The sequence below is a fragment of the Xiphophorus couchianus genome, chromosome 4, assembly GCF_001444195.1.
Source record: "Xiphophorus couchianus chromosome 4, X_couchianus-1.0, whole genome shotgun sequence".
NCBI lineage: Eukaryota > Metazoa > Chordata > Actinopteri > Cyprinodontiformes > Poeciliidae > Xiphophorus > Xiphophorus couchianus.
In genome coordinates, this window is record NC_040231.1 from 9,830,175 (window position 1) to 9,854,362 (window position 24,188).

Below are 24,188 nucleotides of genomic sequence, written 5' to 3' on the forward strand. Positions count from 1 at the left end.
ATATTAAGTTGAAGTAAGTTTTCCCTGTTGTTACCCAGCACACTATTTCCTTCCACCCAACTTTCCATGAATATCTTGGATATGCTGCTGTTTGAACAAACTGAATGTTGTGCTTTCATAAGTTGTAAGCCATAGAAATCCAAATTAACATAAATTCCATCCATCCATTTTCTTACACCCTTGTCCCTAGTGGGGTCGGGAGGTGCTGGTGCTTATCTCCAGCTAACGTTCCGGGCGAGAGGCGGGGTACACCCTGGACAGGTCGCCAGTCTGTCGCAGAGCAACACAGAAACAGACAGGACAAACACACACTCACACCTAGGGAGAATTTAGAGAGACCAATTAACCTGACAGTCCTGTTTTTGGGTTGTGGGAGGAAGCCGGAGTACCCGGAGAGAACCCACACATGCACAGGGAGAACATGCAAACTCCATGCAGAAAGACCCCGGGCCGGGAATCAGACCCAGGACCATCTTGCTGCAAGGCAAACAGTGCTACCAACTGCGCCACTGTGCAGCCCTACTATTACTAAAATATAATACTGTGTGTAATGAATCTGACAATTTATGTGTTTCACTTTTTGAAATAAATTACTGAAATTAGCTGTTAAATTATATATTTTCTTTGAGATACTTCTGTATGTTTAAATAACTATAGGATTGTTCTTGTTGTGCTGTTTTCCGCTTTTCAATAGATGCAACTGGTGCATTAATCCTTATGCTACAAGAACTTTGCCTCTGCTGTCCCCTACAGACTGAGAGCAAAGCTTCCCATTGCATGACAAGCAGTGAAGGAAATGAGATCATCTCTTTCAGTCCCTTGCCTTTCTCTTGCTGACTCGGTTTTCAAATTGTTTCACATTGTTTTTCCTGATCCCTGTTGACCTGCCAGAGATTGTACTGAGAACTGTGGCCGCACGGCAGGGGGTGGAGCTGTCAGGTGAGAAACCTGTAACATGCACGCAAAGGTACTAGAGGACAAATAAAAAATGCACCTGCATATTTCATATCAGCAAAATCCATGTGAAAATGCATTTGTTTTGATTGCAAGACAAAATACAGAAGCATTTACTGGATCTGTTCAACAGGGTTGAAACTTTAAAAATACTCCGATCCAACAGTGTGAACCAGATCGTAGCATCTGTCTAAAGCTTGAAAGTTTAATTATCATTCATTTTCTTTACTAATAATTCGGTAGTGTGTTGAAGCCCAAACAGTCCCTCACTAACAGAATATGGCCAGTGATCATCCTTCCAACTCTTTCTATTCAAATGCCCTCATCTCTGACCTCTACCATTTCCACAATGTACATACTGCAAGACAAACTATCTTGTCACTTAGTGTAAAGGCATGATAAATGTGAATTTTTGATATATTCGACTCTTTCTGAGACATTGAAGAACTACATATTTATTTACATGGTAAACTAATTTGACAAAACAATTGAAAACCTAACTGGGTAAAGTTAAGATCTTGGAAGGATTTTTTTGGGAGTTTATTAGTAACTTATAGCACCCTCTGCTGGCAGTACTGCGTGCTTTATGATCACAAGTTGTTAAATGTGGAAGATCACTGCTTCACTGTTTGATTTACCCCACAAAGCTTTCTCAGCTGGGTTTGGCTCTAAAGTATCCAACCTGTAATTTTGGGAATTGCTTTGAAGTTTGAATATCAAAAGCTTTCATAGAAACATTCTTTCCCAGTGAAAGATTTACTAGTTCCAGCTATTTATATTGGGACATCTGGATGCTTGCAAAATAGCAACAAGTATTGCTGTATTCAATTTATTAGATTTGTTAAATATTCAACAAATACATACAGATGTTGGCGCTAGTGCTACTGCTGTGTGAAAAGCATTCAAATAAACTGATCTTTCATTACAGCAGCATTATCTCATAGATTTTCTTTTACAACAGTCTAAACATTGACTTAAGAACTCATTTGTTTGGCTCTTGACTAAATCCCCACTGACAGATCTAATTGTACCGGCTGTCAATATTCTCTACAGCCTCTTCTTGTCAATCACTGATTGATCTCCAATGGTCAGAGCCCATGAGACTGGACTGGAGCATGCAGCGAGAGTGAGCTTTGGCCTCTTTGCACAATCTCTCTAAATCACACAAAATTCTTTCTTCTTACTCATCTTTATTTTGTTTCACAATTTTCCAGGTGATTTAAGTTTGATGAACAAGATGATCATAAAAGAAATTTGATTTTGTGTCTGTGTGGATTTGCTTTGGGCCTAACCCTAACCCTTTTTCTAAAACACTTTCACACACTTTCAGTTTTCTGGAAGAGGCCACCACAGTTTTTCCTTTTAATGTCCTGGAATTTGAAGGAGTTTGTGATTTATTGCACTCTAATGTTTCTAGGGCTCTTGGAAAAGAAACAGACCCACAGCATCACAGATCCTAAACCATACTTAACGGTTCATTTGTGGCTTTTGAACAGAAAACTTGTCATCCTTTTGACTGGGCATGATGACATTTGTTTAAAATCCATGAGTATCACTCTGACTGCAGATATAGACAAGTTAAGGTCAAATGCTCATTTCTTTTTGGCATTTCTTGACTAGTAAAGATCAATAGAGATAGGCATGTTTTCTTCTCTTTTTAATTTTTGATAAGTTCCAGGATCATGTTAGATTTTTACCCATAAAAAGCAAGAATTCATACAGTACATTATCAGTGAAAATTCCTAGACGATCCAATCAACTTCAAAATATAAAAACCCTTCAGTTTCATTTGGATTTTCCTTTTATGCATATTTTAAAACAGTTATCAAAGATTCTGAGAAGAACAGGTGTTTACACTAACAACGGTTTGTTTTGCCTGACCACAACAATCCAGGCCGACATAGACTTTCCTCAAATGGAAATTTGGGGCAAATTCAGACAAAATGGCATTGCGTGTCCCAAGCTTAAAGCAGGTATTTATGGGTTTCCATTCCTTTGCAAGTCATTGTGATCTACTTTCAAACATTTTTAAAAGAACCTCCAGAGAAAGCCGACTCGTTTTTAGGATTAGTCATGAAAGCAAGCAATAAAATGTGATTTTTTTTTTATAAATTCAGCTTTGAAGTTTGAAGTTCAGATTGAGTTTTGTTTCACACTTTTTCCTTTTCACAAGACCATAATCAAAAGAATTCAGTATGGTACCTTGCAGCTGCTTGGAAAACTAAAAGAAAAATACTATTTTCAAAGTTTTCTATGATACATCTGCTGGGTTTGGATTATATCTGGGAGACAACATGTGCACTCACTAACCTGTTTACATAAACAATACAATTTAAAATAAAATACTGAGTATAAAAGTATATTTTAAATATCAATTGTGTTATATAATTTACGTATAAAAATGTCAGTAACCATCTTTTGTATTTAATTTCTGCATCATAATGTTAAAGCAACAGATGCCACCAGTTTTTACTTGTTGCATAGAGTTTTTTTTTTCTAATGAAAAATGAAGCCCCAATTGATGTTTGTACAATTACAACAACACAATGCTCATGAATCTCATGAAATATTTCCTGAGTTTGCCTCAGAGAACGGCTGCAAAGGTCAAACCTCCGCACTGGACACTGCAGGTGCAGAAAAAGCAAACCGTGCAGATCCTATGTTGTAATCTTTTTCTTTTTTTGTAACCGAAGCCCCCACAGGCAATTCATCAGTGGCAAAGCAGAGCTTCCATGGACGGACACAGGAAATGCAGACGATAAAACTCATCGTTTGAAGTGGTTCAGCTCAAAGGCAGAGCTCAGAGGCTCAGACAGGCGGGCTCATATTGTATCTTTCTCACATGATGTCCTGCACGCACAGGGTTCATACACACCCACAGAAATGAAAGGCAGCAAAACTGTGTTGGCAGCAGTTTGAGAGAGATTTTAAATGTCTGCTATCTCTAATTGGCACAGTTTGAAGCATTGTCAGAGTTCCAACAAGACTCATTGCTCCATAAAGTGGCATGTTCATTTCCTGGGAGGTTGCTAATGGGGTGGGGTGGTTCTGAACAAAACTAAAAGGTAGGCACTGTGTTTGGTTCTCTGGCCTCGAATGCATGAACGACGATCTCTAAGCTGGCTGTGAGAAACTCAGGTTTTGAGATCTCCTTGTCCAGAGGACCATTCAACAAAATCCTCCTCCCCGCTGGAATGAGGAGGACTGTCTAGGGAGATTCCCCTCCGCTCGCCAAACACCTTCTCCTGGAGCTCAATGATGTCGTTGCGGATGTCAGCCATCACTAGCAAAAGGAAGTCAAAGGAGCCAGGCGGTCCCTGTAAGAAAAACATATAAAGGTCTAAATACTTCTCTTAATTGTGAATATATTCAAGTTTTAAACCATATTACAGAACATGGTCAGTACAGTGGACACCTATTCAAAACTCTGTATTAAGGTTACTTTTTTGACTAGAGATGTCGCTGCCACCGACTGGGCAAGCAGTGTAAATTCACAAACAGTTTACTGAAACTCGCATGGCCCCCAGGCAGACAGAAATACCCAGGTAATTGCTAGGTACAGATTCTTTACTGGGTGGAAATCCCAGATAATCGTTTTTCAATTAAAGTCAACATCATGCATCACTGCCTAGATTTTATCACACAATTCTCCCATTACTTTTATTCAAAAATTTCCAGCAGTAGTTATTTTCTCAAGCTGATAGCACATGGTATAAAACACCTGTAGGGAATGTAATTGGACTAATATCTAAGTAAAAATGAGCATGGTGTTAGTGGCAGGTCTGCAGATGCCTTTAAAAACAGGAAGGATTAGGATGCAGTGAATGTCTGAATCCAGATTCAGAAGTAGCAGAAGAGGCTGAGATCAAGGAATTCACTTGGTTATACTCACAGGGGGTCCACTGGGTCCTGGAGCTCCTCTGTCACCCTGTTGGTAGGAAACAGCAAAGATGAACCAGTTTCTCTCAACTCCTTAGAGAGTGAATGTTCTACAGAGTATATTATCACACATGCGGAGCTTCACTTGAGGATTTAAGAGTCAAAGTAGCTAAAGATGAATAAGAAACAGTACCAATCCAATAATTTAAGCTATCTGTGTGTGCTCACTAAATATTCAAATTAAATACAGAATTACAATTTATAGGTTTGATTTGGTTGGACAAGCCTAGATTTAATCCACATAAAGTCAACTGAATCAATGGAACTGATATAATATTTACTAGTTTATTTATTGTACACTTTGCAAAGAATCAACAGATGACTTTTGTGGAGAACTGCTGCCATTGTACTGCAAATGAAGTGAAAACACTTGAATTGAGTTGGGTTTTCATTAAGTAATCAGTAGGTTCCCATGAGGGAACCCATTGTACACAAAATGGACCTAATGGATGCTAAATACGGATCTGCAAGTTGGGGTGTTCAACTCAGTTTGTGGTTAGTGCTTATATGCTAGAGGGTGATTTTTTTATTTTTATAAAATCTCATGTGTTATATGGATACTACAATGTTAGAGCAGTCAGAGCAGCAGCTAAGTGTCTGCATTGCACTAGTGCAATGCAGGCACCAGATGGCGACTGCAGCTGCACATAAATGCAGAATCAAGAAGAGAGACAAAATTAAAATCAAACATGTACTTTCACAACCTTTAATCCGTCTCTTCCTGGAGCACCGGGCGGTCCCTGTTAAAATGATAAGGACATAATATTTCTCAGCAATTTTGACTTTATTAAAACATATTCACCAAACGAGTACAAATCATCCACAGCGCAAATAAAGAGTTTTTTACTGTAGCTATCAAGTGTCACATACAAAGCAGCCATATTGGATTTTGAAGTGGTGGATTGACTTATACCCTCCCTGACCTGCCTGCTGTTCCTTGGACTTCAGAATGCTATTAGTAGTTTTTCTATTAGGTTACTTATGGATTTTATTCATCAGTCTCAGATTAAGGGAATCAGCATACAAATATAGGCACAATTTAAAGAATTTTATTTATAGGTTAGTTTGAAAACACTGAATTAATTTTCCTTCTACGCCAATGAAAAATGAAGTGTTATCCCATTACATAAAAACCCAGTAAAACACATTGACGTTTATAGCTGTTGTAGCCTAAATGTGGAAAATCCTTAGGGAGACAAATACTTTTACAAAGCAGTGTATGTTGCAGAGAAATCCTGTGGCATCCTTCTCTACTGTTCTAATAAACTCCCCAATGAAATCCTCAGTTCTTTAAAAGACTCAGAAAGATCTGACTCGTTTTCAGAGATGAAGGGACTTTATTTTCTCTGCCGTGATCACTGATATGTGTGTACTAATGGAGAAAACTCCACTCTCTATGAACTGTAATACCATTGAAAGGTTGAAAACTTTTTATTGAAATATAAAGTAATACATGTGAACTGAAGCAGAAAAAAATATGGACCTGGGGTAGTTTGAGTGGAACAGTTGTGTCACAAACTCATCATGTACTCTAGTTTTATGATGTGCAGGTGTGTTTGATTAAGGTTTTGATCTAATGTATATCTAATGTTCTGGATTAATGACCTACACCGTAGATTGTTTTTTGATTTTTCTTACCATTGGTCCCCTGCGTCCCCTCTTTATGTGCCTGAGGTCAGGTTCTGGTCCCATGGGCCCCATGTCTCCCCGTGGACCCCTTGGACCAGATGGACCTCTTTCCCCTGGATCCCCATTGCTTCCTGGTTCTCCTGGATGCCCTGATGAAGACAGGCAGATTTTATTTAATGGAGAAAAAGTAAAATGGAGGAGTGGGTGTTAATATTAAAGTAAAACAAAGTGCTACTCTAATTTGTCTAAATAAAATAATTTTCATAACTACTATGGTTTTAATCTCTTCCATAAAATGTTTTGCATATGTTTTATTTGAGTTGTCACAAGCATCCTTGTCATTTCATTCTTACCTGGGAGACCAGGAGCACCTGGAGGGCCAGGTAATCCAGGAAGACAGGGGCTGTCCGTACTTTTTCCTGCTCGAATCGGCTTGTTGCTGTTTGCCAGACCAGATACCTGCAAACAGACCAGAAGATTAATATGTTTTTGGAAGCATTAGCCTAAAGTTAAATTCGAGTAAGAGTGATCTTAAGCCATGACATTAAGCTCACTTGTCATCCCTCAGCATAAAATTAAAATGTTCTTATGATATTTTTGGCTCAAGTGCTTTAAATGTGACAGATTTCTTACCTGGTTGTGCGACTGTGTGTTTCCCAGCCGCAGCTTGAGTTGAAACAGGCTGCTTTTCATGTTCATAAAATCTTGACACGTGAACGAGCAGGAACCAGCACTCATCAAGGTGTCGGACTTTCCCGAAGAACTCACTGCACGACAAAACAAACATTCTTTATCTTCTGTTTGGTGAAAGCCGCCCATTTAAACAGGATACGCACTACTAATGTTTTTGTAAACATGACTTTGAGTCAGAAGAATGAGGTAAGTTACTACTTGTGTTTTAAAGAATCTGTAAACAATGCAGATTCATCATGCTTTTCTGAGGACTAAGTTCCCAAAGGTAAGAAGCTTTAAAAATGCTCAATCTTGGTGTTTTCCCAAATAGAAGAAAGGTTTCTCCATTGTATTTTAAAGGATCTCTGTTCTTTTTTTTTTAGAATTATAATGTTCAAGTTATTTGTCAAATGTAGTCCAAATTCCTTAAAAAAAACAGGAAATAGGCCTTTATTTTGGCACCATTTAAAAAGTTTTAAGTCAGATTTCAACTTTAGTATCACTAGTAACAAAGGTGCATAACCATACATTTTTACAAAGCTGAAACTATATGAAATCCTGAGGGGGGGTCACAATTTTTCCTTGAATGTTCTGTGGATACAAAATCAAACCAAAATATAGCGCTCACTGGACATGCAAAGGTACAAAACTTATTCAGGGCACAACTAAGAGATAAAATTGAACACTGTGGTGTGACTCATAACAACAGTCCACTATGGGCAGTAGATAACAATTATCAAGTGGAAAAGACAAACAATATACGCCAAAGATATGTTGTATATGTTCAAAACGCCCAGATCAGTTTCAGAAAACATATGTCAACTCACAGTTGTGCACTAGGATACAGGACCGCTGGTCTGGTGCCAGGATGTAACTGGTGCGGCAGCGGCACAGAAAGCTCCCAACTGTGTTCACACATTCATGGTCACATAGAGTTTTACCAGAGACCTCACACTCATTGATGTCTGTAGGTAGATTAAAACATGCAACATGAAACATGAAAACCAATAAAAATCAGCAAGATGTTGATATTTTACATGCATAATATGATTTACAGAGAAAGGGTTGTGGAAGCTGAAACTAGAGGTGTTCATTGTTCATATAAAATCAAACTTTTTGTGTTATTAGAGACAATACGTTATAGGAACTCTGATGATGGCACATGTAGCAAAACTAAGAGAGAGCCATACTGACCCATGCAGTAGGGAGACTTGTGGGTGCGGTGTCTCTCCCTATCAAAGCGATAACCTGGGTAACATGTGCAGACGACTCGACCAAAGTTATCTGTGCATTGCTGCTCACAGGGTGACGCAGCGCACACATCCACACCTGGAAACAATAAGAGAAGACCAACTCATTCCACTACTGGGAAATGCTACAGCAGCTCATGGAAGAAAATATCAAGACAGTCAAACTTATACAATTTATTAACCAGCTAAAATCCCCCTTTTATTATGTTACACTACAAAGATCAGAAGGAAAAAAATAATTAAAATGAAAGAAGCATATGAATACTACAACTAAAGTTAGAAATTACAATATATAGAATGGCATAAACAACATTATAATTGTAAAAACCAGTACATCAGTTTAGAACAAGTAAGAGTAATTGTTTGTGCACTGTTTTAAATAAGAAAAATTAAATGGTATTCATTTTTTCACAGTGAAATCATGTGATTTTTTTCCCTCAAGGTTATCATAGTAAAATAACTCTGTAGTGTGCTTAGATAGTGAGCACTATCTACTTTATAACTCATATAGTGTGGTTAAAATTTTAATTTCTAATATTTTATATTGACAAAATCATGCTAGATTAAGGTTCCAAATCTGACACAATTTAAACCACATTGATGAATTAACATTTAAAATATCATATCAAACTTATCTGCTGAAGCATTCTGTAGCACTGTTACCGCAATGTTGAGCTGGGTTGTGTTATTTCAGCGTAAAGTGAACATGAAATCTACAATCTGACCCCTAAGAGCCTCGTTTTCGAAACTGCTGCTGCCTTTAACTCTTTAGATTTTGTGTAACAGAGCAACACAGTAATGTTTACTTTTCTGAAAGTAATATTCTTCTGGTTTATGTCCATAACGTTTGATTTCACCACAATGCGGATTTTTAAAAAAAATCACAAGCGCTTGTATTCAGCCTGGGGGCACACCACCATCTAGTGGCTGATGCAAAATAAAGTTAATGGATGTCACAAACGATGTAAAAAAATGTTTTAATATAATACAAGTAAGCCAAACTTTCAAAGTGGCCTTGATCTATTGTTTATTAGTATTTCTGGAGATCTTCTAGAGGTTTTATTTGAAATTTTTAAGTATTTTCATTTATTTCCTGACCAATTTCAGAGAAAGTAAAGCAATTCCTCTGACCCTTTCAGCATAGTTTACACATGAAAGACTGCTTCTAAAACATGTTGTAAAATCACAGTCAAAAAATTTTAATATGATTTCTGATATGCTCATCTGTTAAATTTAAAGCACCATGGAAAATTACAACCAGCTACTAAACATTCTTTTCTTTAAGCACAGCTTTCTACATTAATGTAACGTATCTGAAATGTTTTCATTAGCTGCAATCATCATATTTGATAGAAATAAATGCTTCAAAACGTCAACTTGTGTCTGTAATCTGCAGTTAAACAGAAGTGTGCATACACTAAGACGCATCACTTTTGTTTCCTCTCAGACAAAACTTCTCTTCTTTTAGATCAGTTGGAATTTTCTGCAATTATTTCTATTTGCTCAATTCCACATTAGTGAGAACAGATCAGAGTATGGTTTACCTACTTTCAGGTATGCACTGGCCCATCACAAACCTGAATCCATCACAGCACTTCCTCCTGCAATACAAGAAAGGAGAAAATTAAATGTTTGTCCGTTAACATGATCAGGAAACAAATGGTCTTATTCAGTAGAACTTATTCTACTGGGTGTAGCTGCTGTCAAGACAACTGCATCTGGTTATTGTTTTGATGTTTGGTTTAAGTTGGCAGTAGTTAAAGTTTATTTAATATTAAACATTAAGTTTAATATGTGTGGTAGTTTTAGTAAATTTGTGTTGATGCTCATTAAGTTCGGTTAAGTGTACATTCAAATGTGGGGGGACCTTTTATTTTATTCCGCGGACCATGTGTTGCCCGGGGAAACATTAGCTGGCGTACTTAGAGCCACATGGGGCATTCAAGCTCAAGAAGCTAATCGCTAGAAATTAAACTATATTCCTCTGGAGTCAATGCGGCTAATGAGGTATGGTTTTGTTTATTTGTATCTTTTATTTATGTAAATACTCCATTTATTGTGAATTGATTTGGATTTGTGTTACCTTTTGTTTTTAGTTCTGACGGCATTTTTGGGCACTTTGTAAGATGTGCCCACAATAAATGGCTGTTGAAACCAAGAACTGCGTTAAGCCTGGATTAAACTCGAGAGGAGTAACACTGGGTGAGGTTTTTTTTTCTGTGTTCCAATAACCACAGTGCATTTATTTGCAAACAATACAACAGGTTTTAGCATAGCTACACAACATAAGAAATATTTTTAAAGCTTAATTAGTCACAGCATGACAGTTAAACAAATTTCAAAAGAATAAAATTGCATGAATGAACAATACAAGTGTCAAAATAGGCTGCATAAAGACTTCCTTCTATCCAGACAAAACCCCACTGAGAAGCAAATTTTTAGGCTGGCGAATAAAAAGTAAACTGTTGTGCTAACAACTGCATTTGTGTTAAGAATAGCAGCAGAGAGAAGTGTTGATATCTCACATCTGGAAGTTGGAGGACGACAGACCACACAGAGGAATGTGTGCAGCTGATGGAGTGACCTATAGATCATTTACAGTAAAGCTGTGGAGATCTGGGGCACCAAACACACTCATTAGGAAGTCCGGCTTGCAGTTCACTCACCCTTAAACTGAGTTTGTGAAATTACTGCTGTAAAAGGCATAGTAATTATCCACAAAAAAAGAACAAAGCTGCTATTGTTATAGCTTGTCCGATTTCCTATCTGTCATGAAAATTGTGATTTGTCTACATATTTCCATCCATCCACCCATCCATCTGTCAATAAATTAGTAAATAAATGATGAAAACACTGTCATCATTACTTATTTACAGTGAAACATTTTATATATTCATCATTTATTTATACACATTCTTTTACACATTTACTTATTTACTTTTAAACATTCACTTATGTATTTTTATTTCACTTTTGAATTTTTTAAAACCTTCAAAATTGACTTCTTCTTTTTTAGGTTACTTTTTCATTTGGATATTTAACTTTTTGTTGACTTCGTCATTTGGTTATTTACCTACTTATGCATAAATTACAGCCCTTAATTGCCCCTTCCCGCTTCCCTGTTTTATTAGATTCTGTTACAGACCTCAGTGTACTAATTAGCCTGCCACTGACAAGCACAACGAAGAAGAAGTTCAGAACATTTCCCTCTGATTGGTGTAGATTGCAGTTGTAGAGCATGTATGCATACTCTCCTCACAGAGGTGGGGGTCGCAAGGGGTGGGGGTGTTTTACTTGAAGATTTTTTCTTTTCCTTATTTTTTTGTTATTTATTTATTTTTTTAACCACAAATGACTCCTAATGTTTGGAAGCGACACTCATCCAGCCAGCCCACAACAATTCACCACACATTACAGACATTACAGCTGGAAAGAAAAAGCAATGAAGTGGCTTAGAAAATGCCACGGTACAAATATTACACATGAAACTCATGCAGACATTTGAGCAAGAGGCAGAAGGGGATTTAAAATGATGCCCCATCTACAGACCTCTACAGAGGACAATGTTGCTTTTATTGTCCTCCAGCCTCCCAACAATATAGCTTTAAATCACAGTGAGTCCCCCTCTACGCCTCCTTCTAGTGAATGAAAAATAACCTATAAAACACAACGACTGGCCCACACTGATGAGATCCAGATGAGGGTAGCTTTAATCTGCAGCTTGTAGCTGGGAGTGTTGAGAAGGTTGGATAAGGCCAGACATGGAGGTGAAGTGGAGAAAGGGGAGGGCTAATGCTGAGATTAAGACTGACACTCATTCAGTCAATCAGTCAATCCATCCGTCAGTCAGTTAGTCTTCAGAGATGAGTTAATGTGTTACAGATGCTGAAAGTTCTTCACTTTGCATGAATATAATTTTTATCTGGTTTGAGAAGTCTGCCTTTGATTTGTATCATTTCTCTGATAGGACCACGAAAGTTTCAAGTAACCACATTTTGTAATTTATCTAATTTTAAATTTTTGGGATTTGTTCATTTTTAAGAGAAAATGTTGCTACTTGAGAGCCAGAAAATTGTAAAGTCTGCCTCACTCGCATGTTAAGGTCAGTTTGACCCGTTTCTTCTGCAGAGTTTGAGTCGTCTGAATTTCTCCTTTCCCACAATAATCCTCCCTGAAATTCTTGAGGTTCCTCTCATGAAGTGTTGGTCATGTGGGCACTCTTTCTTGCTGTGGGATGACTTTATGTGCTGCTGGCTTGGTTTTGTGTACATGCTTCTTTCAAAAACAACAGCAAAAAATACATTTTTCTACAGAGATTTATTTTCCTTTTGCCACTTCGAATGTGGGTAAAGCTCAACAGCCATATAACAAGATATAAGGAAGAATAAGAATCATAACCTAAGGAAGCAGAATCAACACAGTAGACTTAAACTTTTTCTGCATGTAAATATGTAAAAGGACCAGATATGTCAGCTTCATTATGTCACAGATTGATATATTGAATCTGACTCTTTGTATCATAAAATTGGCAGAATTGCAGAAAAACCTTTGAGGTTGCAAAAAATAGAGAAAGTATCAGAGGTTTACTTTACAGAAGGACAACTGCCCTAATTACACAGACTTAAAGCATAACAACCTAAATTCAATTGTGATTCTGCAGCAAGACATGAAAAATGTTCACAGAAGTTCTTCATCAAATATAACTGAGTTTGAGCTATTTTGAGAAGGAAACCTTAAGAGACCTTTCCCACAGGACCAGCAGCTGCCCCAAAACCTTCTGATGGGCAGAAGAGTGGAGTGGAGGATCAACACTTTATGCTTTTGCTTTTAGAAGGCCAATTCAACTTGACATAAGCTCTGAAAAAAAAAGTTCAAATTAAATATAGGTTACTGTTTTGGAACTCCATCAGTGTGTGTAAAAATGTTTTTTATTAGTTAGAAGCATTTTAATGGCATCAAATCTGACTATTAGTCTCATTTAAAAGCAACATAGCAATATTCTGACTCCCAAGTGATGTGTGAGGGCTGGGATATTATCCAGTAATGAGGTGCAGCCTGTTAACGTCAGTCAGGATTTATTAATTGAACAAGACACAACTCTAACAAATTGTCTCTCTGCCAGCGTCCTTTTTCACATCCTCTCTGCAAACTTTGTTTGAGATTTGAGACATGCGTACATAGATTTAGGCCAACGTCAGCATCGTATTTTTCTGATCATTCTAAACGTTCACTAGATGTTGACATGATTTCTTTTTCTCCATTTGGTTCTTCCCTCTTCTGCTCTGACTGACATATTATTGGCCTAATGTTGCTCTCTCTTTGTGGGGGTGACCTGATGGCTCCTACCATTTCGTACAAAGGAAATCCATCAAGTTCAGTTAGACTTAGACCAGGACTTGTCCAACTTGTAACAGCTGCTTTTATATAAAAGAGTCTTTGTTGCATGATTGGTTGCCTTCATTTAAGTGATTTAAACAGTGAAAGCCACTGATATCCTAAGTTAGAGTGAAATACTCTGAAAGATTCCCATTAGCTTCAGGTAACCTTGGACTGTTTCATTATTTTTGCTTAGATGACGTTGTACTTATAGGGAATGAATTCAATCTGATCATGTATTTCTATATTGCCATAGGAGCTGAGTCAAATAGAGAAGCTCATCTCCAGCAGGCGGATGGGCTCAACAGAACGTTACACTGGAAAAATGTTGTATGTCTTATTTTGGTCCAAAAATGTAGATAACTTTTGATTTAATAGCAAGTTTTTAATAGCAAGAACAGGTAATTTAAACTGGGTATCCAAATTCTCTTTCAAATCAAGCTGTTGGGAAGTCCTGGAGAACCAAGTTAGAACAACTCCAGTACTCAACATTATTGCAAACATCTTGGTGCCAGATACCGCACCTAGTAGAGTCCATGCCTTAAAAGATCCCATAAGGTAGGTGGTTGTAATGTTATGCTCGCTAGATTGTGAGCATTGTTTTAACTGTATTTTACCTTTTGGGTCCAAACCTGTCTCTTTGTATGATAAAAGGTTCCAGACCCCTGGAACAGCTACTGTTCACTGGAATAAGGCAATGCAACACGACATTCTTGAACTGTGCTCAAAGGTACTACTTTTATGTGAGCTCATTCTCTAAACTGATTATTTGGATAGTATCCATTGCATCATAAAAAGCCACTTTTTATGATGCAATGGATTGTTTAGTTGCCTTTTCTTTTACTAATTGTTTACTGTAAGTGCATTAGAGTGAAATGGCTGCCATGTTGAAGTTATTTATGTCTTTTTAATGCTGTTCTGGTGTCGAGTTTTGGCTCAATCTGTGTGTACATGTTTTGAAATTAGCAGCGCTGGGCCACACGTTTTACAGTAAATAGGCCATTGAAAGTGTGTGTAAATAATAAAAACAAAATGAACATGATCAGGCAGTCCTTCTTGGCCTCTACTGATACAGTCAGTATGGGTATCATCAACCATGACAGTTGGCTGTGGGGTCTGACATCTTGTGTACCCAGAGCCAATAAATTACAATAAACAGAACCAAAGATTGGGTATTACATTGCGCACGCTGAGTTATGCACCGTAACACTTCCATTAGCTTTGATAGAAACAAATAAAGCAGAAATCTCACGCACTGACAGCAGAAGACAGCAATAATCTTTTTGATTAATGGTGGGAAAAGGAGCCTGATCCGAACTTTGGGTTTTTCTTTATAGGTCTGATTCAGTCAAACATTTAACAGACAGTTGCTAAACCAAATAATCAATGTGGATATAAATGTAGAGCAAACCAATTCAGAGTATACTGATCTGCATCTCAAATCTGTCTTTTGATCTGGCCTTTTTCAAATAAATTTCTTCTATCAGTCATCTCAGCTGGTATGGAGTTGACCCAGTAAGAGGTGTAAGCAGTCTCTTGTGTAACCTCACTCTGCTGGTGCAGTTTCAGCCAAAATCAGCTTGAAAGCACGGCTAGAAACACAAAGACAAGATCCAGAGGCAGGCATGTGCCCAGATCACTTTACACTGAAGATTATGTACTTTAGAAAGTGGTCTCCTCCCACAGAGGGGATGCTCTCTATTATGGTTTCTGCTACAGCATTGCCATGATTTATTTGAGCAATTGCAGACAGGAATGCACTAAAAAGGATAGTATGGAGTAAACCCTCACTGACTTTCACCTCGGTATACACTGCAGTTGTGTCCTGACAGCCTGGGTGAAGCTTTCCATTAATGCTGCTCTGTTAACTATGCATAACAAGCCCAATCCTCCCAACTGCTAGGTTGAGATATAATGACTCATTTGACTTCGGTAAAATGTGTGAAAAACACACAAAATGAATCTTTTATTGTGGTGGCGTAATCTCACAGTGGAAAAATGAGAAATTAAATCTTTAATTTGAGCACATGGAAACATTTCTGTCAACAGTTTATACATCCCCACCCAAATTGGCCAAAAGACAACTCTTAGTCTTTTATAATGTTTCTCAAGGTTAGAGCAACCACAGAAAAGGTTATATGATCATTTCTCTCTGCACAAATGATAGGTTTATTTTAACAACAATCTCTCAGAACATCCAGGTACTTTCTTCTTCTCACTCCACAGATTTTCTGTAGGATTACAGTAGGCAGGCCTGGGTGACTATGGAAGAAGTCTGATTATGTGTTGGTGAAATATTTCTGTGTAAATTTGACCATATGTTTTAGATCAATAGCCCTCTGAAAGACCTACTGATCAGTTTTCTATTTTATTATTTAAAATCACTTGTTATTTCAAGCAGCCTCCACTTTTGTTTTTATACTAAGTTTTATACTAACCGGGTTCTAGCATTTGGTTTTAGCGCTGGTTCTTTATCTGAAAAACTGGTTCAATCCTGGCCCCAACTTTGACCTCGGCCAGAGGAAAAAGCCAGTTAAACTAGTTGAAGGCGGGTATGTGGAGTCCAACAACAGATCAAAATGTACAAAATTACTTTTTAATTTTGACCTGCCTGATTTAAAAAACAAAAACAAGAAGAGCAACTATCTTCTGCTTAAACATCACTGACCTTTTTATACAACGCCTTTAAGTGGCTGACATGTTAAGCAGCAGAGATGGGAGTTTATCTAATATAGATGTTTAGATGAAGAGGAAAGAGAAACAAAAGTAAGAAAGGAAGTAGGGGATATTGGCATGAGGAGGAGGATGGTTTTTGATTCAGGGATGACGGTTGTTGTGAGCTCACAGCGTTCCCTTGTGGGACTGCGGTGGGAGGAACACAGGAAGTGGAGCTCAGTGGAGGTCAACGGCCTCTTGACATACCAGGACAAGGGCCCAGCCATGTGTGTGCCACTTTGATGGATGTATCTAACTAATGAAGCTCATACGTGTTACAGTTAGGGCATGCTGTATCCATCAGCCGAGATGTAAGTGATTTATTTGTTTTAAAACCTCTGCAGATGAAGAGAGCTGTAAAACTTGGCTCGCTGCATTGCAATGTGCATGGTTGTGGGGTGATGCATTACACTGAAACACATTAGCATGATGAGGGAGACAAATCAGACGGGATTTTGGAGGGGAGCCACGTCTTCATGTTCCCTTTTTGAAGTCGGTATTTGTTTTGTACACAGACAGTTTATGTTTACGTCTTTTCACCACGTTGCTCATTTTCTGCTAGTTGTGAGGTGAGAGAAGTTTATAAGGTGTCTCAACTGTTTTTACAGTTCTCACTCAACGCATGTTTAGAAAACTATTATTTATACTTTTACCTCCCTTTGGTTTCACAATTGAAGCAAGAAATTCAGTATGTTTGACATCCATCTGAAAATACTCTAAACGCTGAAATCTCTTTGCTATATCTCAGGTTTTGTTTTTGTTGAAACTCTGCAAAGGTTTTACAGCAACTTCTTCCTAAAGATGATAGGGTGTTAGCACAGCAGCAGGTCAGTTCTAGAGGCATACATGTGTGTTCTTTTTAACTTGTGTTAGTATACATGTGTTAAGGTGTTGAGTGTGAGCGCCTCCTCTCCGTTTATTTGCTCTGTCAGTCCACTTCCAGGGCCCAGGCCTCAGGGGAAGCATCAGACCTGCCACCTAACAGAAGAAGCTTTGACTGGTAGCTCATCAAATGAGGCCTGCACCACTTTGACCAGAACACAATCCAACCTGCGCTCCTCCTCCTCTCTGCTTTGCCTCAACACTCCAAAAATTGCAACACCATCTCACCCACCCTTTTAGAAAGTTTTCATTTCTGTATGTTCAGGCCTCAATATGCAAGTCATGAACGTAAAAGTGTTTGAACATGATAGGCCCCATTGTTTTCCAACGTTTTTTTTATTATTATTTTTGAGGGTTGTGCCGTCTCACTCCAAACCTCAGACACCACAAACCATATCATCAAACAATGCTGATGACTGAGAATGATGCAGTTTTCCACCACTTTATTGTGATGCTAGCAATCGTGTATTTTATTTCAAGCATGATTTCCTGAGAAATGCTAACCAGATTGCCCTAAAACAGCGATTTGTTTTCACTAAACGCAGTGGTTTATTAAACTTGTGGTTTTAGGGCTGGAAAAAAACTCTGGCAATATGCAAGCAGAACATTTATTGGCTTACTTGGAACATGAAGGAAGAATTGTGCTGAAGGATTGCATCATGAACATTCCCACCAGTTTTACTTCTCTTTATAGGAACCACAAAAATCCCTTCAGGCATTTACATTTAGCTAGAAGGGTTTTGCATTAGAACTATACATGTATTATCTTTGATGATATGAAGAAGGTGAAAAGGGCTGAAAATGTTATTGTGGGGTTTAGGAGACTGACACAGCTCTCCTTGTGGTCTTTGGCCTTTGTGACCCTGTCCAGACTCAATGTCTCTGCAGAACTTTGGCATCTATGACCCCCTGAGAAATGAGCCACCCTGTCCAAGTCAACAACCAATTTGTAAACACATAATGTTTGAAATGCATAACTTTCAAGTGAAATACAGATATATCAGTTTCACAGCTATTCAAAGGCTGAAGCACCAATTAACTATTACATTATTAAGTAAAGATTTAAGTAAATGTAATTGCAGCAACAGCATACAATCACTTTTTGGTGCAAGTGTGGTAATCAGAGATGTTTTTACAAAGCAAAATGCATTTTTCTAACGTGGAGAACTGTAATATTTTATAATAGTGACAAAATGATTATTACTGCGCCTTGCAAGCTAATTTAAACTTGAACATTTTACATTTTGTGCGAAAAAGAGAAACTTTAGTTTATTTTGTTGGGAACTTATGTGACAGCTTCAACACGAAATAGCATTGTGAAGAGGAGAAACTTTATAATGAAGTTTACAAGATTTCTTGTAAAAAAAAAAAAAAGTGTGCCACTCACTAATTACTTTTAAATATTACCCAATTTGTAAATAAATCCCCCTATATGTTATGTAATTCCAGTATAAACGCCGCTGTTCAGTTAAGACCTCAGAGGTTTATTAGAGAACATTAGTAAACAAACAGCATCATGTAGATACAGTAGACAGGTCATGCAGAGCGTTGTCTTACAGTCTCATAAAGAGAATGCTCGGTGTGGTTTTTAATTATCTTGAACTGATGATGAATTCTTCTAACAATTAAGGATTGAAATGTGAAATGTCTTAACTGTACCTGCTGAAAACAATCTGATGGCTACAATTTAAACCAGGTCTAAAAAAACAAACAAATTTATTCAAATTTTCCTGTGCAAAATATTTAAGGCCGGGGTGGGGTTTCACTTTCCATCACGAAAACAACCCTAAACAAACACCCAGCTGAGATCAAAGCATATCTGTGAGTTGGTCAAAGTCCTGACCAAAACCTGTGGCAAGACTTGTAAACTGATGCTCACAGATAGCCTCCATCCTATCCACGTTAATTTGAAATATTTTGCCAAAGAATGGACAAACATTTCAGTCCCTATCTGAGCCAACCTGGTAGAGACTTTGCCCAAATATTTCCAGCTGTAGCTGCAGTGAAAGGAGGTTGTACAGACTCAGGGGCTAAATGTGAAGGCACAGTACACTTTTCAGACTTTAATTTGAAATCCTTTGCACCCTTTCCACAGCAAAATTATGCAGTATTTTGCGTTAGTCTATCACATAAAATCCCAATGAAATACATTACAGTTTCTGGTTGTAGGATGACTACAAATGTAAAATAGTTTTGCAAGACCCTATAAAATAATCTGGGAAGCCAGAGTTTAAAGTCTGACAGCTGTGTGTTAGAGCAATGTGTTTCCATCGTCAGGCACGGCAGGATTTTCTGGAAGAGCATATTGGCATGAGTAAATGAATAAAAATCCTGTTATGGACTGGCAAAGCATTTCACATTAAAATGTGAGTGACAGTGACTGAGCTCCATCCAGCCGGGGGTAAACTGGGACAGAAGGGTTATACCAGGGTGAGTGAAATGAAGTCAAACTAATGAGGGATCACTTATGAGGGTTTGTGAGTTTTCATGAAAATCAAGAAAAAAACTGGCAAACATTTCTACTACAAAATGTAGTAGAAATGCTCAAAGTGATGGACCGATAAGACCTGGAAGGTTTTCCAGTTCTTGTAAATGGTCTCACTTCGGCATTAATGTATTGGAGGTATTGCAAGATTTATAGCTGTTTTCATCTTTAACTCCCTGGTTGTTCAGTGCCAAACAAAGACCCCTGTTCTCATATTTCAGTTCTGTTACAAGCAGCAGAGCTTCATATATGCAGGCACATGCTCCCGGCAGTGGTTGTCGACATCAGACAATACTTGTGACAACAATACAGTTCCAGTCTGTTATCAATTGGCTGGTGATTTGTTTCCCTGAGTAACCGACAGTGACAGCAAAGCCATAAAAGGGTTGGAAAGAACTAATGTGTAGCAGATTATTTTCAAAAACATTAAATGTACTTGTTCAGAGGGGTCTTCAGGTGTGCGCTAATCAAAAAAAGATGGATAGCAATGCTAAAGTTGTTGGGGAGGTCTGAATTTGGGTCTGCAGCTATGCAAAGACAATTAAAAAACTATTAAACGCAGGAAGCTCAAAGCAAAGGCCTCATAAATGTCTTCTCAGAGAACAAAGACGAAGAACCATGTTAAGTTCTGGGGAAAGACCTAAACTATGAATGGAGTTTAACATGGCTAAAAGAAATCTTGTGTCAACTCCAAGTGTGAGGAAAAACAGGCTTGTTAGGGTTCCCACAACTTGAAGTTTACTAATCACAATCCAAAGTATACAGAGAGAGAGAGAAAAGGGTAATAGAAGAGAGATGGTGCAAAAAAAGATGCCAAGATGCCCAGTGGAATGTAAACAATCTTTAAGTGTATCGTGTTTGAATGACTATGAGTTTCCACTCAAGAGCTTTCACACAACAGTGAGACAACAGTTTGAGGCCAGGAGAGCTGGACCAAACTCGGAGCTGTCAGTGCCTCTCTGAAGTCCCGTCAGATGGATTAACAGTAGACTGCTGGCAGGTGAAACTGAACCTCTAGAACACACATGCTGGTATATCATATGTGAAAACCATAAAAGTGCACATATGTTTACAGTTTATCAAATTTGGTCCCACTCACTGCAACCAGACATCCACAAACTAAGACAGTATTTGGCAACGTTTTTATCCCTGTGAACACAGGTTTACAACCATATAAAGGTGAGCTCATTTAGCTGCACCTGTGCACACAAACAGGCTGAAGTCGATACACTGCATCAAATGTAGCAATATTCAGTCCAGGCATCCACAAATTGTAGCATTGTACAAATGGCTAGGTGAACAGTCTTTGAACATCTGTTTGAGGATGTATATTCATTGCTGCATCTGTTCTTTGTTTCATAGAAAAATGAAACCAGGTTGTTTCAGACCTGAGTCGGACTTTTTATTATTGTTTTTGTTGGTCCAGTAACTATCACTAATTATATCAATGTGGATGCATGTCAGATCTAAAGTGTAGAAAGTAAGTATTGACCATGTCAATGGTTTTCTCAGATATTTCTAATGGACTTAAATTCACACCAGATGTTGGTAACGACCCCAAGCACTCCACATATACAATGAATTAAAAAGAAATTACTCTATAGAGTAGAATGACACATGCAATATGCATTAAATACTCAGTGAAACCTTTGAAACTTTAAAACATGTCCAAGTGTTGGTAAGGTGTGATTTTTACCATGTTTTTATCACAAACTATTTCAGATACTGAAGGTTCTGTCAACTTGTTTTAGACCATCGTAGCAGTTTTAATTTCCTTTCCTGAAACCAGTTTAAGGTTTTTCTGGCTAACTGTGTTTGTGATAAATCAAAACTAGATTTTTTTTTTTAAAGGTTTTGTTAGCTCTAGTAGCCCTTATCTATCAATTTTCAGACAGGAAAACAGGTTGGGAGAGAGAGGGAAGACATGCGGCAAAGCTCAACAGTCTTGAACCTGTGATGGCCACATCAAGGATTAAAGCCTCCATAAATGGGTCGCGCTTCACCGCCGTGTCAAAATCAACCATGGTTTCCTCCTCAGTTTTTCATCAAGCGCTTCTCACAAATTTTTCCATCCATCCTTCTTATAATTACAACATGACTGCCAGTATACTTTTCTTATAAGAACTCATCCATACCTGGATGTGCTGACCTTCAAACTTTACTCTCGATATGTTATTTTTGGGTGATATTCAATGTAACTCCTCCTCTAAACACAATGCATGGAATCAACAAAGTTCACATCTGATTTTATCAGAACAGTCTGTCTTCTCCCACTATATTAGTGGCTTGTCCAAATGTTTTGCAGCAAACTTCAGCATTTTATATCTTCAGTGTAAATTTCCTTAATTTGCTATGGGTGCACAAAATACAATACTAAGAGTTGTATTTTGAATGTTATTATTGCTTTCTTGATATCATCATTGCACACCAGTAAATGTGTTACTTAGATATGCTAGCTAATATTAAAAAAGACAATTTGACACCATTATCAGAGTAAACAACAAGAGAAATAAAGAATCTTACAGATGCAGAGAATGTCAAGCATAAGAAGTCTTGCTTGTTAAACTGAGAAAGAGACAAGGATGTTTTACAAAGCTCGACTCTTCCAGGGATGCAGCATTTAGGACCAGCTTTGTAATATCTTACAAAACTGTAAGATACAGTCAGTTTATCGAGGACTATTTGGTGGAGTCTACAGCAATAATTTTCCCAGAGAAAAATGATGCAAACATAAATGCATCAATGTGCACTGCAATAAAGCGGCTCATCAAGAACATCACAGGAAATTTGGTGTTTCAGCGACAAAAGAAAACTGACCATTTTTACTGATTTTCTGCAATACAGCCCAATTACATATCTTTGTATGGATTAAGACTTTGAGATTACAGAAAAGCCGGCAGCTATTTGGTCCAATAAAACACAACAGGCAGTGATTTGTTCACAGTGGTATAACCATCCATGGACACACTACAAATATAATGGGACAAACTGGCAGGTGATGGAATTTGTAGAGAGAAAAACAATTTAAATTGAGATTTAAGAAAACCTGAAAAAAAAGGAATAAATAAAAACATGTAGACATTGGAAAGTCTCATTTTATTTTATTGCAATTCAATTCCCATATATCTTATTACAGCTAATCCTTTCATTCTAAGGAAGGTAAAACTGTGTGGAAAAACAACTAACAGGCAATATAATGAATTGTTTTATGGCCTGTAAGAGGGAGGAACTCTGACTGTAGATCACAGCAGACCTTGCATGTTCAGCCCTGCAGCATATGAGCCACACATGCAACATGTAGCAGACGGAAGAGAGAACACATGTGGACATGGACACACACAAATGCATATAAACGTCTGCTTCTCATCACCTGCTACAAAAAGCTTTCCACAATCACAAGCAGATGAATCACACTTTACTGATTTATTCTGCCTGTTTCTCATTCTTCACTACAATCCCCAAGCTTTGGTGTTTACATCACTGCTATAGATCTTGGTAAGCGGTCTGAATAAAGCAAGTTTGTTGCTGTTGTTTCACTCTCACGTGACAAAAGTGATCTGCTGTTGTCTGTTCTTGTTTTAGATATCCCAGAAATTGGAAGCCGATGAAACTTAGGTGAGCAAATGTGTGAGAGAACAGAACAGCATCATGTGAAGACGAAGACAACTGGAGTTTCTATCAAGAAACTTACATATGTAATCTTGGCATGATAACTGTAAACAATAAAAAAACTGCAGGACTATTTCCTAAATCAAAAGATTTATGTTGTTGGGACAGATGTTAACTAAATATTAAGTCAAGATAACTGAAGGTTTGAAAGGTTTGTCAAGCAAAACCATTCAGGCTGAGGGTCTGTGTCAGTGCCTCAAGAGCCATTATGAACAGATGACTCTTACAGAAGGACTGGTTCAAAGTCCTCTTTACAGATGAAATAAAGTTTGCATGTATTTGAATATCAAGGTGTCAGAGTCTGGAGGACTAGTGGAGAGGCACCGATTGCATGCTGCTTGAAGTCCAGTGTGAAGTTTCCAAAGTTACTGATGGTTTAGGTTACCATGTCATCTGATAGTACTATGTCCTATGAAGTCCATAGTAAACTCAGACATCTACCAGAAAACGTTAGAGCACTTAATACATTCTTCTGCCGACAAACTTCATGGAGTAGTTGACTTTGTTTTCAAGCAAGACTTGCCACCTGTCCACACTAAAAGATGCTATGATGACCAAGGTGTTACTGCTTTTGATTGACCACCAAACTTTTGTGACCTGAATCCCACTGAAAGCCT

At 37.9% G+C, this 24,188-nt stretch overlaps 1 protein-coding gene across 3 annotated transcripts in view; it reads right to left on the bottom strand.

The window, feature by feature from the left end:
• Window positions 1-1,767: 1,767 nt before the first annotated feature.
• The window catches only part of LOC114143542 (collagen and calcium-binding EGF domain-containing protein 1-like), a 34,378-nt gene continuing 11,957 nt past the window's right edge, over window positions 1,768-24,188 (bottom strand). The window contains exons 3-11 of one of the 3 annotated variants that reach the window (XM_028015688.1): window positions 9,993-10,045; window positions 8,389-8,523; window positions 8,022-8,099; window positions 7,156-7,289; window positions 6,876-6,981; window positions 6,532-6,671; window positions 5,589-5,633; window positions 4,847-4,882; window positions 1,768-4,271 (exon numbers count right to left, since the gene is read on the bottom strand). In XM_028015688.1, the coding sequence (XP_027871489.1) occupies window positions 4,089-4,271; window positions 4,847-4,882; window positions 5,589-5,633; window positions 6,532-6,671; window positions 6,876-6,981; window positions 7,156-7,289; window positions 8,022-8,099; window positions 8,389-8,523; window positions 9,993-10,045 (910 nt within the window). In that variant the 3' untranslated portion in view covers window positions 1,768-4,088. Of the gene's footprint in view, window positions 4,272-4,846; window positions 4,883-5,588; window positions 5,634-6,531; window positions 6,672-6,875; window positions 6,982-7,155; window positions 7,290-8,021; window positions 8,160-8,388; window positions 8,524-9,992; window positions 10,046-24,188 lie in introns of all 3 variants that reach the window. The other 2 variants (XM_028015686.1, XM_028015687.1) reach the window with 2 other exon arrangements.